Source organism: Durio zibethinus, chromosome 6, assembly GCF_047325235.1.
Source record: "Durio zibethinus cultivar Kanyao isolate XHJ-2024 chromosome 6, ASM4732523v1, whole genome shotgun sequence".
NCBI classification, from domain to species: domain Eukaryota; kingdom Viridiplantae; phylum Streptophyta; class Magnoliopsida; order Malvales; family Malvaceae; genus Durio; species Durio zibethinus.
Window position 1 is genome coordinate 30967721 of NC_143167.1, and position 20442 is coordinate 30988162.

Sequence of the window (20442 nt, forward strand, 5' to 3'; positions counted from 1 at the left end):
ATCCTATCAATTATCTTATACACTAAACATGACCTAAATATTATTGTCTTCTTAATATTGCTTGATATTATAGTTGTCCTAATCAACACAAACAAGAATAGGACGATAAGAGCCGTGGAAAATTAAGATAAGTAATTGACATGTAATACCTCAATTATTAACTTGACCAAAAATTATCAGTAGCAAGCAGGAATACCACAAAACTCGAGACAGAAGACGTTTACGAAACTCACAGCCTGCATTTTGTCAACGCTGTGCTGTGCCTCCGGTAGTTACCCGCTGAAGAAGATTTTTGAGCACCTTCGGTTCTGGTATTATAAGGTACGGACACTTTCCTCCACATTCATCAATTATGTATGCATGTATGCACTATGCTAAATTTTTAGGAATTACGACACTTTTCATCAATAAAACTGTCACGTTCTGAGATCGAAACATAACATGATAATGTTATTTTGAAGTAAAAATTTAAAACAATACAAAGCTTAATTCATAATCATTAAAAAATCCTCAAATAAAATAAAGTTCTTAGTAAGTTTTAATATCTATAAAATTACTAAATAATAAATCTTTAAAGATTCAATGTCGAGTATTACAACTAAAAGAAACAATACTTCATAAAATCTTATTCTCTAAGTAGTTCTCCAATATTCAGATTCTTCTAACACTTCACAAAATTAATCATACTTATAATTCATATCATCTATAAAAGAAAAGAAAATGAAGAATAAGCAAATCACAGCTCAGTAAATATAAACGCACACACCTTACCAGATCTAACATCATTGTCATATATACTATACGGATCATTCCAAAAACAAACATCGTTTTCATACGTACTATATAGATCATTCCAAAAATATTCATCAAATCATAATATCAAAAGTATCAATAAATCAATATCAAAACATGTCACCAAATCATGGATCAATTTGTAAAAATCATCATAAATCATCATTATCATTCGTTTATCGTTAGCTACGATCAGTGCTATAACCCTTGATATTGGGCGTATTGACAATTCAATCCTCATGATCATTGCTAACTATTATAACCCGTTAACCAAAGCCTTACGCTAACTACTATAACTCATTAGCAAGGTCGTATGATCATTTCTGTGCTAACTACTATTATCCATTAGTCAGGATGGTAGAACTAGTTTTGGTGTCGATGATTTCATTTCCTAGGAATGTAAAAAATGTAGCTATCATAAAATCATTCTTTAAACATAAATCATTTTCTCATTTCAATCATAAGCATGATCAATCATTTATATAGAGAAATACAAAATAATCATATGCTTGATCATATTTTCATACATCAAAAATAGTAAAATAAAACATCCATTCATTTAGAAACAAACATATATACATAGATTTAAAAACAAGCAAAGTGTACAAGATTCTACTTACCTCTTTTCGATTTCATCACTTAGTTTTTTCTCCCAAATAATTAATGACCTATTCAAGATAATTTCAACATAACAATAATTAATCAACCCATTTTGAGACCAATTATACCAAAAACAATTAAGTTAAACAATGGTTAATTCAACTAATTAATACTAATAGTCTAAGCTCCTTTCACTAAAACAATCATATCTCAAGATATCTAATTCAGAATTAAGATCTTTTTAATGCATTAGAAACTAGACTCAATAAGCTTTCTAACCACATATAGCCCATCTCATGATTCCTTATAGATTAATTATAATAATTTTTCCAATCTATGTCATATATTTGCTATTAGATAGTCTATATACATTCTCATAAAAATTACGTATTTATTCATAGGAAACTCCAAATTCAATTCTGCTTCTTATGTTGAAAAGTAGACTCAATAAGCTTTCCAAGAATATATGGTTAATCTACAATCCCTTGTATAAAAATTAAGAAAAATTTCTTAATTCCTCCCTACTGCTTTTACTAGATAGCCTGCACATCCTTAAGTAAATATTAACCGACTCTTCATAGAAAACTCAAAATTGACTCTCATTTATTTCATTGGAAAGTAAATTCAACAAGCTTTCCAACGATATATAATAATCACAGTAGTATTTTAACCCTTAATACATAATATTATCTTAATCCATCACTACAAACATCAAAGTTTATACGAAATAGAAATTCTCCTTTCTAACCCCATCAAATTTCTATTTCCTATTTTTGCAACAATAAAATCACATTATCAAACTTTCTCAATACTTAACCCTAATTAAAGTCTAAATGATTTGCCCAAACTAATCTTGAAAAGAGATAATGAATTTTCTAAAATTTTAGGGTTCTCGATTATAAATTACACCTCAAAACCTAACAATCAATGTTATTTCTCTAAAATTAAAAGAAATTATTTACTCAATTTTGACAGATAATTTTTCTTATAGATTTTGTTGTTATTGTTCCAAGAATGCCTCATCAGCTACATTATGCAGACATAGGCTACTAATGTGTGATGTATAATTAAATGTGTGTTAGTGGTTTATGGAAGTTAGATGTTTGTTAGTGGTTTATGGAAGTTAGATGCGTGTTAGTGGTTTATGAAAGTTAGTTGTGAGTAAGTGGTATTTGTTTATGGCTTGCAAATAGAAAGATCATGCCTTGTGATTAGCATTCATTCTAGTTTTAGGTTAAAATCCTTTTGTACTTAAGGAAGTTGCATCAAATGAAAATGTGGTACAACATTTTTAGTTTCATATTCTCATTGTTCATTCTCACAAGTTTTTTTTTTTGTCTCTATAAAAACCAACAAATTAATATCAGAGCCAAGCTTTTTGAGGGATCTGTGAGTTAAGTAAACCAAAAAAATTATTACAAACAAAAATCCTCTACACAAACACAGCAACACACAACACCCTTAGTCAAATGGAGTCAGATAAGACATTCTTTGTTAAACCACCAGTCTTTGATGGTGGTAACTATCAAGCCTGGGTTGTTAGAATGGTAATGCATTAGATACTTTAGATCTATGGAAAGCAGTAGAGGATGACTATAAAGTTTTTGTACTACCTGCTAATCCAATAAATGCTTAGCTCAAGAATCATAATGAGAAAAGGACTAGAAAGTTAAAAGCAAAAGCTTGCTTATATTATGTAGTTTCAAACACAATATTCATCAAAATCATGAACCTACAATCAGCCAAAGAGATCTGGGAATATCTTAAGAAGGAATACCAAAGCAATGAGAGGACAAAAAACATGCAAGTGGTGAATTTGATCAGAGAATTTGAGATGCAAAAAATAAAAAAATCAGAATCCATTAAAGAGTACTTTGACAAGCTATTCAGTATTGTGAACAAGGTGAGACTATTTGGTAAGGATTTTTCTTATAAGAGAATTGTGTAAAAAATTCTGGTTATATTATCTGAGAAATATAAAGCTAAAATCTCTTATTTAGAAGAGTTAAAAAATCTGTCAAGCATTTCTTTGGCAAAGTTAGAGAATGCATTGTAGGCACAAGAACAAAGAAGAATGATGAGACAAGAGAATTCTATGAAATGTGCCTTTCAAGCAAAGGCATGAAATTCAATAAGAGGCAAAAAAAATAATAGAAAACAGAACAACAACAAGCCTGGCAACAATGAAGTCAACAATAAAAGTAAGGATGGAACTTATCCACTTTATCCACACTGCAAGAAGACCAATCATCCGTAAAAAAAGTACTGATAGAGGTCAGATATTCAATGCAAAAAATACGATCAAATTGGACATATAAAAAAGATTTGTAAGTCATATAAGCATAAAAATGAAGTAAATGTCGCTACTAAACAATATCTGGATGGGCAATTATTTGTTGCAACATACTTTGCAATGAATAGTAGTTCTAGTGACTCTTGGCTTATTGATAGTGGTTGTACAAACCACATGACAAATGATTAGGAACTTTTTAAAAAACTTGATAAAACTGATATTTTCAAAGTCAAGATTGAAAACAGTGAATACATCGTAGTCAATGACAAAGGAACAGTGGTCATAGAAAGCCTAACAGGTTTAAAATGTATTACTAATGTTATATATATACTTGACATTGATCAAAACCTATTTAGTGTTGGACAACTACTTGAGAAGGGTTTCAAAATATTATTCAAAAAATAATGGTGTAAGATCAAAGATGCAAAAGGCACAGATACATTTAAGATAAAAATGAAAGGAAAAAGCTTTGCTCTAAATCTAATAGAGGAAAAACATATAGCCTTTCTATGTAACACAAGCAATGCAAAATTATGGCACAGGAAGCTTAGGCTTTTCCATCATGCTGGATTTTTTTATATACAAAAACACGATTTAGTGAAAATAGTACTGTTGCTAGGAGAAAAGATGGTAGATTGTGAAGCTTATCAATATGGCAAACAAGTTAGAAGTTTTTTTCCTTAAACTGCATCAAAAGTAACACACAAGCTTCAATTGGTTCAAACAAATATAGGAGTACCTTAAAAAATATCATCTTTAAATGGTAGTAAGTACAATATTATCTTTATTGATGATTTACTAGATTCTGTTGGATTTATTTTTTTAAATTCAAATATGAGGTTACTGGTGTATTTTAAAAATTTAAAGTATGGGTGAAGAATCAAAGTGGTTGCAGAATACAGGTAATAAGGTCAGATAATATGAAGGAATACACTTTTGATAGGTTTAACAAATTTTGTGAAGAAACTAGTATTGAGCACTAACTTATTGCACCCTATACTCTATAAAAAAATAAAGTAAGTGAAAGAAAAAACAGAATCATAATGGAGATGATAAGGTGTATGCTATATGAAAAGGAGATACCAAATCGACTACTAACTAAATTTTTGGTATCTCCTTTTCATATAGCATACACCTTATAATCTACTTGATACAATTAGAATGCTACTTGCCTTGGCAGCACATAAAGGATGGAAGGTTTACCAACTGATGTAAAATATGCATTTTTAAATGGTTATTTATAGGAAAAGATCTTTGCAGAGCAGCCAGAAGGTTTCTAAGTCAAGAGATAAGAGAAAAAGGTCTACTTGTTAAAAAAGCCTTGTATAGCCTTAAACAAGCTCTTAAGACCTGGTACAGCAGGATTGATGAACACCTACTAGGTCTTGGTTTTGTTAAAAGCCTAAGAGAAGCTACGTTGTATGTAAAAGAAATCGATGCTAATCTAATCATAGTTTCTATTTATGTTGATGACATACTTGTAACAGAAGCTGATGAAGAGCTAATAAAGGAGTTTAATGCTAAAATACTTAAAGTATTTAAGATGACAGACCTTAGTCTGATATCTTATTTTTTAGGAATTAAGGTAAAGTAAAATCAGGATTGAGTCTTCACATGCTAAAAGAAATATACAAGGAAAATACTTAAGAAATTTTATATAGAGGACTGCAAATGTACAAATACCCTAATAAATCAAAAGAAAAAATTTAGCTAAGATGATGGATCAGACAAAATTGATGAAGGTCAGTACAAAAGTTTGATTGGTTGTTTGATGTATCTTACTGTCACCAAACCAAACATTATATTTGCAGTGAGCCTACTCTCACGATTCATGAATTATACTAGTGAGTTGTACTTTCAAACTGCTAAAAGGATTATCAGATATATTAAGGGCACAACAAATTATGGTATCAAATATTTTTATTGTTAGGATTTTAAGCTCCATGGTTACTCTGATAGTGATTAGGCAGGTTCAGTTGATGATATGAAAAGCACAATAGATTTTTGTTTTAGCTTTGGATAAAAAATGTTCTCATGGTGCTCAAAAAGTGAAAAGTGATAGCTCAGAGCACTGCTAAGGTTAAATATGTTGCAGCCACTGTAGCTGTGAATCAAGCACTTTGGCTCAAAAAAATACTTGTAAACTTATATATATAAAAGAAAAAGCCAACACAAATTCATATAGACAACCAAGTTGCAATTTCAATATCAAATAATCCTGTTTTACATGGCAAGACTAAACACTTTAAGATCAAATTATATTTCTTAAGAGAAATGCAAAAAAAAGGTGAAGTCAAGTTGCTTTATTACAAAACTAAAGATCAAATTACAGATGTGTTAACCAAAGCCCTATCCAAAGCTAGATTTGAAGCTTTAAAAAGTAAATAGGTCTTTGTAGCTACTAAGGCAAGGAGAAATGTTGCAAGAATGCCTTATTAGCTGCATTATGCAAATATAGGTTGCTAATGTATGATGAATAATTAGATGTGTGTTAGTGGTTTATCAAGTTAGATGTTTGTTAGTGGTTTATCAAAGTTCGATGTTTTTTAGTGGTTTATGGAAGTTAGATATGTGTTAGTGGGTTATGAAAGTTAGTTGGGTGTTAGTGGGTTATGAAAGTTAGTTGTGTGTTAGTGGTTTTTGTTTATGGCTTGCAAACAGGAAGATCATTCCTTGTGACTAGCAGTCATTCTAGTTTTAGGTTAAAATATTTTTGTATTTAAGGAAGTTGCATCAAATAAAGATGTGGTACAACATTTTCAATTTCATATTCTCATTGTTCATTCTCACAAGTTTTTTTTTTATCTCTGTAAAAGCCAACAGTTACCCTTCACTTGGAATCTTTTGATTTATCTTTTCTATATAAGAAAAAGAGGAGACCTAAGCTTTTATTTTTTTTCAATTAATCATCGACCTAAAATAATAGAATAAGTTAACTCTATTAAAAAAAATTAGGTTATTTATCAATAGGTCCTATGCATTTTTCATTCTTTGTTAAAGAGTCCCTCCACTTATAAACATATTTAAAATAGTCTTTTTTTTACTGGTCTTACATTATTCCTAACTTATAAATAGTTTCGTTCTTGAAACTTGATTTACCTTTATTTTTGAATAATTGAGGATGTTGTTTTTTCATATCATCTTCCATTTCCCAAATTATTTCTCTTGATGTGTGATTGCTTTATTGAACTTTTATAAAAGGAATAGTTTTATGCTTCAAAACTTGCTCTTTTCGATCAACTATTCGAATAGGATATTCCAAGTATGTTAAATTTTCTTGAACTTCTAAAGTTTCATACTTTACTACATGGCTTGGGTCAGAGACATATTTTCTCAACATGGACACATGAAAAATATTATTCACACTAGATAGTTGAAGTGGTAAGGCTATCTTATATGCAACTTCTCTCACCTTATCAAGAATATAAAATGGTTTTATATAACATGGGCTTAACTTTCTTTGCTTCCTAAATCGCATAACACCTTTTGTGGGTAATACCTTTAAAAAGACATAATCCTCTTGTTGAAATTCCAACTCCCATCTATTCTTGTCTACCCAACTCTTTTGATGATCTTATGTTGTTTTTAGTCTCTTTCTAATCACCTTGATCTTTTTCTCAGTCAATTATATCATTTTTGGCCCTAAAAGTTTTCTCTCAACATAAAAAGGATCTATATTTTCTAACATACATGGCTTCAAAAGAAGCTATCCCAATGCTAGATTGGTAACTGTTATTATAGGTGAACTTTACTAAAGGTAAATAATCATCCCAGCTACTTTTTAGATCAATCACACATGCTCGAAGCATATCTTTCAAATGATTCATTCTTTTCATTTGCCTATTTGTCTGAGGGTGAAAAGCTATACTCAATTTCAAATTTATCCCCATAGCTCGCTGTAAGCTTATCCAAAATTTAGAGATAAATCTAAAATCTTTATCTAACACAATACTTAGTGGAACTCTATGTAATCGAACAATTTCATCAATGTATAATTATGCTAGTTTATTAAGTAGAGTAATTAACTTGATATGTAGAAAATGAGTCAATTTAGTAAGTCTATCAACAACTACCTATACTACATTATTCTCTTTCGATGATCTAGACAATCTTATCATGAAATCTATAAAAATATGCTCCTACTTCCATTCCAGTATCTCTAAAGGTTGCAACAATCCTGATAATTTTTTGTGTTCAACTTTAACTAGCTGTGACACTAGACATTAGGACACAAACTGAGTTATTTCATGTTTCATGTTATTCCACCAAAAGCTTTCATTCAAATCCTTATACATCTTAGTGCCTCTAAGATGTATAGTGATCAAGACCCATGTGTTTCCTCCAAGATCTTTCATTTCAGTTTAAAATCATTTGGTACACATAATTTGTTCCCAAAACATAGTGTGTCATCTTCATGAAGTTTAAACTCTAGCCGCAAACCATTCTGCACATCTTCTTTGATTATGTACAACTCACTATCTTTTTTTCATGCCAATTTTATCTTTTCGATCAAAGTTGATTGAACCAACAAACTAGTTATAACAACACATTTTCCCTATATAGTCATCTCGATTTGTTACGCATCAAAATCTTCCAACAATTTTGATTGTGAAGTAATCAAAGCAACCATACTATCAATGGACTTTCTACTAAGAGCATCAGCAACTACATTGGTTTTACTTGGATGATAATTGATGGTCAAATCATAATCTTTGATTAGTTTCAACCATCTTCTATGTCTCATGTTCAACTCTTTTTACGTGAACAAATACTTTAAACTCTTATGATCTATATAAACTGCATAAGGTTCTCCATATAAATAATGTCTGTATATTTTCAAAGCAAACACAATGGTGGCCAACTCCCAATCATGAGTCAGATAATTTTATTCGTAGGATTTTAATTGCCTATAAGCATAAGCAATTACCTTATTATTCTGTATTAACACATAACCCAACATCTTCTTGGAGGCATTATTATAAATGGCAAAACTGTCAACATTAAAAGGTAAGGTAAGGATAAGTGTTGACACCAATCATTACTTTAACTCTTGAAAACTCTATTCACATTCTTTAGTCCATTCAAATTTTATTCACTTTTGAGTTAAATGAGTCAATGGCACAATAATTTGAGAAACCCCTCAACACATCTTTTATAATAACTTGCCAAGGCTATAAAACTTTTTACTTCTATCACGTTTGTTGGGTGAGGCCAATTCACCATTGTCTCAATCTTTTTCAAATCAACTCAAATCCCATCTTTAGAAACAACATGATCAAGGAAAGTAACACTTGCTAACCAAAATTTATATTTGCTAAACTTTGCAAAGAGTTGTTTATCCCATAAGATTTGTAGTACAATCCTCAAATGTTCTCATATTCCTCATCACTTTTAGAATAAACCAGAATGTCATTAATGAAAACAACAATAAACTTATCCAGATACTAGTTAAAGATTCTGTTTATCAAGTCTATAAATATAGCAGACGCATTTGTTAATCCAAAAGGCATAACCAAAAATTCATAATGGTCATACCTAGTTCGAAAAATTGTCTTAAGTAGATCACCTGCCTTAATCTTCAACTGATAATATCCAAACTATAAATCAATCTTTGAAATGACCTTTGCACTTTGTAACTAATCAAATAAGTCATCAATTCAAGGAACAGGATATTTGTTCTTCATAGTTACTTTATTTAATTCCCTATAATCAATGTGTAAGTGCAAACTCCCATCCTTCTTTTAAAAAAAAAAATCACATGAGCTCCCCAATGTGGCACACTATGATGAATGAACTTTTTTTTTAATAGTTCTTGAAGTTATACCTTTAGTTCGCATAACTCAGATGGAGCTATATGACAAGAAGGCTTAGAAATTAGTCTAGTTCTAGGGTTAAGATCGATTTCAAATTCAATTTCCTAATTAGGAGGTAGGCCAGGCAAGTTTTTAGAAAAGACATAAAAAAAATCTCTAACAACTGAAATATCTTCTAATCGTGAGCTTACATTCATTTAAGTGTCTTTCACATAGGCAAGATAGCCTTGACACCCTTTTTTTAAAGATTGCATGACACTTGAGATTGATACAACCCAACACAGAAGGTTTAAATTATCACTATCATATATAAGTTTCGATTGTCCTAGACACTGAAACACTAGTTTCTTTCCATAGCAATTAATAAATGCATGATGTATAAACAACAATTCATCCTTAAGATCACATTAAATTCTAGCATCTTTAACTGCATTAAGTTTGCTAGTAGTTCACAACCTTCTATGTGTATAACACAATTCTTATAAACAATATCAACACACATAATTTTTCCTACAAGAGTAACAACATATGAAAACTTATTCAACTTCTCAAGTTCAATACTTAAGAATGCAGCAAACTTGGCAAATACAAAGCAATAAGAGAGACCGAAATCAAATAAAACATTGGCATTGATATGATTAATGGGAACAGTACCTGTCAACATATTATCACTTACATTAGCATCCTAGTGAGTCAAAGTGAAAACTTGAGCATTTCCTTTCTGTGGTTGTTCTACTCGTTTAGCTTTAACAGCATCATTCTTCTTGTTTGGATAATCTTAAGCAATATGCCCATATTTTTCACATTCAAAGCAAACTCTTACTTTCCTAAAACATGGTCCAAAATGAAATCGATCATAAAAATTGCATTTATCGAGCTTAGTACCAGATTTTATCCTTTATTTTTTACTTACATTTCCTATTACATTTTTCTAACGATTACTCTGATCTCCCTCAAACGTCAAACGTTTCTTATCACCCCTCTTTTGCTCAATCTTTTCATGTCTGAGTTAATCTTCAATGCTTGCTGTAACATATCTTTGTAACTATCAATTATGTGAGAAGATAAATAAGACCAAATATTTGGCTTCAACCCATGCTCGAATCATATCGCCTTATTCTTATATGAGTTAATGATACGAGTGTAGAAACGTCTCAACTAATTAAACTTGTTGGCATACTCCAACATCATGCTTTTGTTGTGACTACAAAAATTTATTCTCTTTTTTTACTTTCACTGACTTTGGAAAATATTGATCAAAGAAAATTTTTTTAAACTTTCCCTAAGTCAAAGGCTCACCTGAATCTTCAAATATGGAATTTATAGTATCCCACTAGTACCTGGCATTTTCTCTTGGTTGAATGACAGCCAAGCTCAACTTCAAATCTTTAAAAATTTGCATCACCTTAAAAAGTTTTTTCAACTTTTTAACCCAAGCTTCTGCAACCAAAAGATCAAGGCTGCCTTTAAACTAAGGTGGGTTAACCTTCTAAAATTGCTCATAAGTTGTCTCACGTTATCATAGATTTTCTTGTGTTTGCTACTGTTGTTGTATCAAATTAAACACTACCTGACACACTCCAGCTAAATCATCTTGCGTCACAAGAGTATTATGAGCATTTTTAATATTAATTTGCTCATATCGAATATTGGTGGTTTCAAATTAATCTCTTCTCTTGTCAGTTTTTTTCTTTCGATCAACAAAGTCTACCATTGTCTCATTTCTACCACTTATTTTTACCTAAATTAGTACCAACGAAAATAGTTTGTAAGTGATCAAAATGAAATAAACGAATATTATTAGCATAAATGCTAAGAATACTTAAGTTTTACACTAACTATAACTTGATTCTTTCCTTTTTCATATCTTAAACCTTGGCTCTGATATTACTTTATGACACGCCCCAAGATTAAAATATAATACGATCATATTACTTTGAAATAAAACCTTAAAGCAATACAAATTATAATCCATAATCATTGAAAAATCCTCAACTAAAATAAGGTTCTCAATAAGTTTTAATATTTGTAAAATAACTAAATAACAAGTCTCAAAAGGTTCAATATCGAGTATTACAACTAAAAAAAACAATGCTTCATAAAATCCTATTCTCTAAGTAGTTTTTCAATGCTCAGATTCTTTTAGCTCCTCACAAGACTAATCATACTTATCATTCATATCATGTGTGAAAGAAAATAAAATGAGAAATAAGCAAACAACAGCTCAGCAAGTATAAGCTCACACACCTTGTCGGATCGAACATCGTTGTCATATGTACTATGTAAATCATTCTAAAAATAAACATCGTTTTCATACGTACTATATAAATCATTTCAAAAATATTCATCAAACCATAATGTCAAAAATAATTCAAAGATCAACATTCTGTCAAGTATTTCGTAGATCATGAATCAATATCAAAACATGCCACCAAATCATGGATCAATTTGTAAAAATCATCATAAATCATCATTATCATTAATTTATCATTAGCTACGATCACTGCTATAACTCGTGACATTGGCCATATCGATAATTTCATCCTTATGATCATTGTTAACTATTATAACCGACTAGCCAAGGCCTTACTCTAACTACTATAATCGATTAATAGGGCCATATGATCATGTCTATACTAACTACTATTACCCGTTCGCCAGGGCCGTAGAACTAGTTCTATTATCGATGATCCCATTTCTCAGGGATGTAAAAAACGTAGCTATCATAAAATCATTTTTTAAACATAAATAATTTTTTCATTTCATTCATAAGCATGATCCATTATTTATATAAAGAAACACAAAATAATCATATGCTTGATCATATTTTCATACATTGAAAATAATAAAATAAAACATTCATTTGTTTAGAAACATACAAATATACATATATTCAAAAACAAGTAAAATGTGTGAGATTCTACTTACTTTCTTTCAATTCCACCATTTAGTTTTTTCTCATAAATAATTAACGACCTATTCAAGATAATTTCAACATAACAGTAATTAATCAGCCCATTTTGAAATCAATTATATCAAAAACAATTAAGTTAAATAAGAGTTAACTCAACTAATTAATACTAACAGCCTAAGCTCTTTTTAGTAAAATAGTCATATCTCAAAATATTCAATTCAGAATTAAGATCTTTTTAATGCATTAGAAACTAGACTGGATAAGTTTTCTAACCATATATGGTCCATCTCATGATTTCTTGTAGATTAATTATAATAATTTTTACAATCTATGTCATATATTGTTGCTAAACAACCTATATAACTTCTCATAAAAGTTACGAATTATTCATAGGAAACTCCAAATTCAATTCCGCTTCTTTCATTGGAAAGTAGACTCAACAAACTCTCCAAGCATATATTGTTTAATTTGCAATTCCTTGTATAAAAATTAAAAAGAATTTTGTAATTCCTCCTTGCTACTGCTTCTAGGCAACTTACACATCATTAAATAACTCATTTATTTCATTGGAAAGTAAATTCAGCAAGTTTTTCAATTATATATAATAATCACAGTAGTATTTTATCCCTTAGTACCTAATATTATTTTAATCCATCATTGTAAATATTAAGGTTCATACGAAACAGAAATTTTTCTTTCTAACCCCGTCAAATTTCTGTTTCCTATTTTTACAAAAATAAAATCACATTACCAAACTTTCTCAACACTTAATTAGACCCTAATTAAAGTCTAAATGATTTGTCCAAACTAATCTTGAAAAGAGATAATGGATTTCCTAAAATTTTAGGGTTTCTTGATTACAAATTATACCTCAAAACTTAACAATCAGTATTATTTCTTTAAAATTACAAAAAATTACTTACTCACCTTTGATAGACAATTCTCCTTGTAGATTTTGTTATTACCTTTCACTTGTAATCTTTCGATTTATCTTTTCCATATAAGAGAAAGATGAGAACTAAGCTTTTATTTTTCTTTTGGTTAGTTGTCGACAAAAAACAATAAAATAAGTTCTATTAAAAAATATTGGTTATTTGTCAATAAATCTTATGCATTTCTCATTCTTTATTAAAGAGTCCCTCCACTTATAAATATACTTAAAAAATAATTCTTTTTTTTTTCAGTTATTACAAAAACCCTAATCGATCAAGATAATTCTTAACATTAATGTAAGCTCCATGATGAAGAGCATAAATCAGAAAAACAATTTCAAATCACGGGTTTTAAGAGCTAATATCCACAGGTGTAGACATGAATGATTCGTATAAAACTCACGAGCAAAAAGGTTGGAAAAGTTCCTAGAAGTACTATATTAAGTTGAAAATGCATATAAATAAGACAAGATTTTGAGGTTTCTGTGCTCCTGCAGTCACTGAGTGAAGAGATGCAGATAACTTTGAAGGGATCGAGCATGATACGCCCAGCTCAATACACGCCAAAACAAAGCCAATGGGTCTCAAATTTGGACCGGGTGATGACAATGTATCATTCCCCTTGGTGTACCTCTACAAACCAAATGGTTCTTCCGATTTCTTCAACTCCCACGTGCTTAAGGAGGCTTTAAACAAGACTCTGGTGCCATTTTACCCTATGGCTGGAAGGTTGGGAAGTGATGAAAATGGTAGAATCCAGATAATATGCAACGGAGAAGGAGCTTTGTTTATCGAAGCTGAAACTACTTCATCAATAGATAACTTTGGCGATTTTGCACCTAGCTCAAAACTTCGGCAACTAGTTCCAACAGTTAACTGCTCTGCAGATATCTCTACTCACCCGCTCGTTATATCCCAGGTAACTATTCACCAAACAAGAATGAAAAACCAGCATTCTATAGGCACTTAATTATACAAGGAGAAACTTTTGATACTCATATAAGTGTATTTTGCTAGGTAACTACTTTCAAATGCGGTAGGGTCTCTCTTGGAATTGGAATTCACCATACTTTGGCAGATGGCACATTTGTCTTTCATTTCATCAACAGCTGGTCTGAAATCGCACGAGGCTTAGTGTTGCACCAATTATTGACCGAACCCTTCTCCAAGCACGAGTGCCACCAATGCCTACATTTCACCATGTTGAATATGATCCATCCCCTTCCTTACACATCTATTTCAACCTCAGAATCTCATTCTCATCCTAAACCCTTATCGGTATCTACTTTTAGAATCACTAAAGATCAAATTCATACCTTAAAAGCTAAGTCAATCAAAATTGAAAATACCACCAAATATAGCACCCACAATATCCTAGCTGCAAACGTATGGCGCTGTGCAAGCAAAGCACGAGGCCTAGTAGATGATCAACCAGCAAAGTTACACATACCAACTAATGGGCGATCCAGACTATGCCCTCCCCTCTCATCAGGCTACCTTGGCAATGTATTATTCACCACTGCATCAATTGCCTTATTTGGAAATCTCCAATCAGAACCATTTCCGAATACCATAAATAGGGTTAAGAAAGCAGTGGAGAGGATGGATAATGAATATCTAAGATCAGCTCTTGACTACCTAGGAAAACTGCCAAATGTAACCAGCGTTAGGCATGGAGCTCACACTTTTGAATGCCCAAACCTGTATATTATCAGTTGGATGCTATTGCCAGTATATGATGCAGATTTTGGATAGGGTCATCCCATATATATGGGCCCAGCAAATATCGTTCACGAAGGAAAGATACGCTTGCTTCCAAGTTCGACAGATGATGGGAGTTTGTCATTGGTAGCATGCCTACAGACCTCTCATATGAAGCGTTTTCAAAATCATCTTTACCAGGGTTTAATGCCAATTGACAAAATAAAGCCTCGTTTTTAATTTTTAATTGTTATGATCCATCATAAATTATGTTATAAGTATCCTTTAGTCATTATTAATGAATAATTTTTGTCCTTACGAGTGAATTACCTTCCCCTTGTGTCAGATGCTCTTATTTCTCTTTTTCAGTTTGATATATATGTTTTCATTCAATTGAAGGAAAACCCATGTCTCCAGATTATCTCAAGTGATTGATTTTAAGAGCTGGTATCAGAAAATATGGCACCATAGGCAGATGAGATCGGAAGCTATTAGCCTTTTACTAGAAAACCTAATCTTGAAGAGTAGCACAAAATTTTGAATTGACTTTATGCCCAGAACACATCAAAAATAGAGTTGAGAAAGCATATATCACATGAGATTTTGAGGTTTCTGTGGTCGCTGCAGTCATTGAAGAGATGGAGATTATTGTAAAAGGATCGAGCATAATATGGCCGCTCAAGAAACGCCAAAAGAAAGCCAATGGATCTCAAATTTGGACATGGCGATGACAACGTATCATGTCCCCAAGCAGTACTTCTACAAACCAAATGGTTTGTCCGATTTCTTTAGACCCCAAGTGCTTGAGGTGGCTTTATGCAAGACTCTTGTGCCATTCTACCCTAAGGCTGGAAGGTTGGGAAGTGATGAAAATGCTAGACTTAAAAGATAATGTGCAATGCAAAGGGAGTTCTATGGATAGAAGCTGAAACTACTTCCAACGGCAAATGTTGTCCATGAAGGAAAAATATACCTACTACCAAGTTCAACCAATGATCGGAGCTTGTCATTGGCGCACGCATTTTACCCACAATTCATATTACTACAATCTTATAATCATGCAATCACAATAAAAAATTATATTAAAACTCACCGCTTACAAGTGTAGGCTCCATATAAAATTTTGATGGACCCATATATTCTAAACTGTGATTGGTTAATTATAATGTAATGATTGTAAATGATATGTTTCCTTGTCATTGGTAGCATGCTTAGAGACCTCTTATATGAAACTTTTCCAGAAACATCTTTACTAAGGCTTAATGCATTTGACAAATAAAGGCTCGATATTAGTTTTTTGTTCTCGCTATCAATATGTAACCTATAAAGCTGCTTCTTTTTTCCTTTAACTAAACTTTTTTGTTCGAATCCTTCTTAATTAAATTTAAATACCTTGAATTCCCCATCCCTAGCTTGGAAGGATCACACATCATCCTAAGGTAGCTAGACAACTTTCATAGTATTACAATTCTAATTTCGACCTCCTTTATTTTACCGTTTTTGATGGTGACAAACCCAAGCCTGGGAAAGAAACACAAATTCTAAATGCCCATTCAGCAATAGAAGCTTACATTTGATCAAGAATTACAGTGAAGTTAAACACAAATCTAGCTTATTATAGCATTATTTTTCATGGCCTATGTCAATTCAAAATAGGTTCATTGGCTATTTCTTTTTTCCCTTTCAGAGATCAAACAATGGACAAAGGGGAAACTAGTGATAGGGAAAATAAGTATTACATTACAACGAATTGAGCAAAACACCATGTCATCATACAATCAAACATGAACAGATGATTCATAATACGGTAATACACAAATAGTAAAGCAAAGCGATTGAGAGCATGTTCCTTTTTCTTTCTCCTAGATTCGAAAAACATCAGTTTGAAACCTCTCATCATACAACCTCCAATGCCCATATCTCTCAGCATGAAAAACTGACCTGGGTATATAAAAATTCGGCTTCTTCACCTCCTTCAAATCCTTCAAATTCGATGTCGCATTGACAATATCCCGACTAGTCAATTTAGCACACCCAGACAAATCCAAGTACTCAAGTTTCAAACACCCTTCACAAATCGAACCAAGACCTTTAGCTGATAACTTGGAAAATCTAATTTCAAGTTGCTCCAATTGAGGCATAAATTTCCCAATCGCAGCTGCTTCTGTATCCCCATCTTGTGGACAAGCATTTAGATAATAATCGGGAACGATTCCCACGTGTTGCGATGGGTCTAACCAATTCATCAGGTTCCTTTTTAAAACCTTTAGATTGGGACAATTCCGACCTATTAACACCAGAGATTCGTGTGAGATTTCATAGCAGTAACTGATGTCGAGTTGTTTAAGGTTCCGACAATGATACGCTATTTGAGCCATCGAGGCATCGGTCACGCGGGGACAGGTTTTTATAGAAAGAACTTGGAGATTTGGACACCTGGCAAATGTTTAGAAAAATCAAAGATGAAAATTGAAGCGAAAATGTAAAATCTGGAAATGGTGTCGCAAATGAGATACCTTTGAGCGGCCAGATTGATAGAGTCATCCGAGCAGTGACGGGTAAGAATCTTGGTTAGATTGCCGTTGCTCCAGGAGATGACGGATCGGAGCATGGAGTCGATTCTTCTTTCAAACTCGGTGGTCCACCAGCGGGTTGACTCGGTGGAGGAATCGAACCGAGTTTCGAGATCGAACACGGAGTTTAGAGAAGGATCCTTGCAGGCGTTGAGCCATGGTTTGCATACAAGCAAAGGGCCTGTCCATCGGTGCTCGAAAGTGAGTCGAGAAAGGATGTTGATGAGGCACTCGAGGGTTAACTCGGCCCAATCGGAGATGAGCACGGACTCGGTGTCTGATTCCCCTGTTCCTTCTTTGCCCTCCATGTTAGAACGCTTGTTTTGGGAAGCACCGAATACCGTTTCCCTCTTACGTTAAAAGAAAAGAGTTTTGTTGATAACGAATTGGATAATATGGTAATTTCATTGGAAAATACGTGTTCGCCTTTTTTATTTTTTTCCTTCAAAGCAAACGTACATGGATTTCTTCAAAAAAATATTCCTAATAAGTAGTGCCTTACAGTATAAGTTTTCTTCAATGAGATTAGGAACAGAAATTCCATCAAGTTCAATTGAAATTTCAACAAGGGTGATTTGTCAAATCACCCGAGTCGCAATGCCCAAAGGGGTATTGTTCTTCTTGGAGTAGATGAGAGAGAGGAGTGCAAATTTTAGTCATTTGATTAAAGTTTCTCTTTTGACATGCCTCACCAATATATTGGTTAAACTACTTTCCTTCCCCCATAACCAACGAATATTGGATTGCTGGAGGCCCAACCGGCTATCACATATAACATTCATCATATATGACTATACTTTGTTCAGTCATAATTCATACCAATAATGACTCATTTCTCGTAATTCATACCAATATTGAGTCACTTCCTACTTTCCCCAACTTACACCTTTGTTCACCTTCGGCATATGTCTAACAGCAATTACGAGAGTTATTGTTACATTATACAGATTCGAGACAATGCACACAAGCTACTGAAACAAATATGAAGAGCAACTGTGTGCAATTCGTTAGACACAACTGCATTTGACAAACTTGACAAAGTGCCGAGAGGCCATTAAAATAAGCAGACAAGTTTTTGTGTAAAGGCATAGACAAAGGCACAGACTGTTGCTAACTCAACCAGTAAGAAGAGTAGAAGAGTAAAAACTACAACTGCAAAGATGGAAATTATAATGTGAATGGTCATTCAGAAGAGGCCAGTAGATTGTTAAAACTTCACATTAAACTAAACTGCTATCATATATGTGAACTCAAATTGTGGGAGCAAGAACAACAATGAATAGGAATCTTTCATTCTTGGATTAGATATCTACTTGAGCCTAGTTTTCTCACATATCTGCATCAATTCTGGTCACAGAGGATCCAAAAGATTGATACTTTATGTAGTTTAGACATTAATTCCAATTGGAAGTTGTGATAACACGGGGAATACTAAATACACTGAACTAAAGCTCAAAGGTTTTCTGGGAAGAAGCAGATTGACAACTTCCAGTTTCCAAGTTCAGCCAAGTTCCCAGCCAATTGCTCTCCATCCATAGATGTTTATTTCAAAATAAAAACTACACACCAATACCACGTCTTTAAGAGTTAAGACATTGAATCAAATCCAAGGAAAAACAATCTAATGTTTTTAATTGTAGCTTATGACAAAATACAAAGTACTCCACTTCTAACTAATAAACCTAGAACCAAATCAGAACAATAACTACTTTCAGACAGGGATTGAGTATGAGACCTAACCTCTCCTGTATCCTGATCCTAACAACAATGCCAAGTAGTAGCTAGTACTTCTATTAAAGGGTATGCAGCAGATCAACTACCTCATCATGTTTCTTCATACAGCATTAGATATATGGTTAGTGCAATACCACCAAAAGTGAATTTGCATTAAGTTAAAATGAAGTAATCAAGAACTACCAAGACCAAAAAACCATTATAATAGCATAACATCAAGATCAATTAAAGAGTGCGCAACACATCAATATCGAGTCAAATTAAACACAATGGGAAAGAGTCTCAACATAATCATCATATTCATATTACAGCAAAGGAGGGAGAGATAACAAAAGAAGACTAGGCACTGGAATAATAAAGTGGACGCCTGTACTCATCAAAGTACTCATCGCGATCCACAAAAACAATGGCATACAGAGCATAGATTATCCCAGGAACATATCCCAGAATAGTTAACAGCAGACAAATGCAGAACTCAACCTGAAAAAATCATCAAAACCCAGAATTTATTAGATCAAAATATCAAAACCTCAACTTAAAACAAAACAATTTATTAACAGATCATGTGGTCAGAAAATTGTACTTACGCTGCAACAACCATGCCTTAAGCAAACCCCCAAAGGAGGGAGCAAAACCGCGATGAGTAGTTCACAACAAATTTCGCAGCGAGAAGGCATGTCGCCGGTGATGTGAAGATCGAAGTGATTAACTAAGAAAGCAGAAAAAAGGAACCCTTTGATCCAAGACTTTTGAGATTGGATATTCTTAATGAAGAAGAAAACAAAGGAGATTTTATCGTGGCGTGGGAAATTTCAAGGGAAAGAAAAATAATAAACAATGCCCTTGATTCCAACTAACTAAATCTGAGCCGTCCATTTTTCTGTGACTGGTTAAATAAACGGTTGTGATTACTCCAAAGTGTGATCACGTGCTCTTTTCGCTGGACCCACATTTTGGTTGGATTGATTGAGAAGTTGGGTGGACGAGCTGTAGCCCATAAGGCCCACAAAGAAAGGACTTCAGGGTGGGTTGTTAGCCCCTTTTTCTTATGAAAAAAACTCTAAATCCAAAAAAATATATATTTAATCTA

General features: G+C 32.5%; 2 protein-coding genes and 1 pseudogene across 2 annotated transcripts; 1 reads left to right on the plus strand and 2 right to left on the minus strand.

Moving 5' to 3' along the window:
- The first annotated feature begins 13708 nt into the window (after positions 1 to 13708).
- Positions 13709 to 15389, plus strand: LOC111285874 (shikimate O-hydroxycinnamoyltransferase-like; annotated as a pseudogene).
- A 1373-nt stretch (positions 15390 to 16762) lies between these two features.
- On the minus strand, positions 16763 to 17967 carry LOC111285870 (F-box protein SKIP1-like). Its single transcript, XM_022875513.2, has 2 exons — positions 17562 to 17967; positions 16763 to 17481 (listed from the first exon to the last, which is right to left on the minus strand). The coding sequence occupies exons 1-2, from the start codon at positions 17924 to 17926 to the stop codon at positions 16908 to 16910; spliced, it is 939 nt and encodes a 312-aa protein (XP_022731248.1). The 5' UTR covers positions 17927 to 17967; the 3' UTR covers positions 16763 to 16907.
- A 1565-nt stretch (positions 17968 to 19532) lies between these two features.
- LOC111285873 (PMP3 family protein At4g30660-like) lies at positions 19533 to 20151 on the minus strand. The gene is made up of 2 exons (XM_022875516.2): positions 19940 to 20151; positions 19533 to 19832 (listed from the first exon to the last, which is right to left on the minus strand). The coding sequence occupies exons 1-2, from the start codon at positions 20027 to 20029 to the stop codon at positions 19692 to 19694; spliced, it is 231 nt and encodes a 76-aa protein (XP_022731251.1). The 5' UTR covers positions 20030 to 20151; the 3' UTR covers positions 19533 to 19691.
- Between the last annotated feature and the right edge of the window lie 291 nt (positions 20152 to 20442).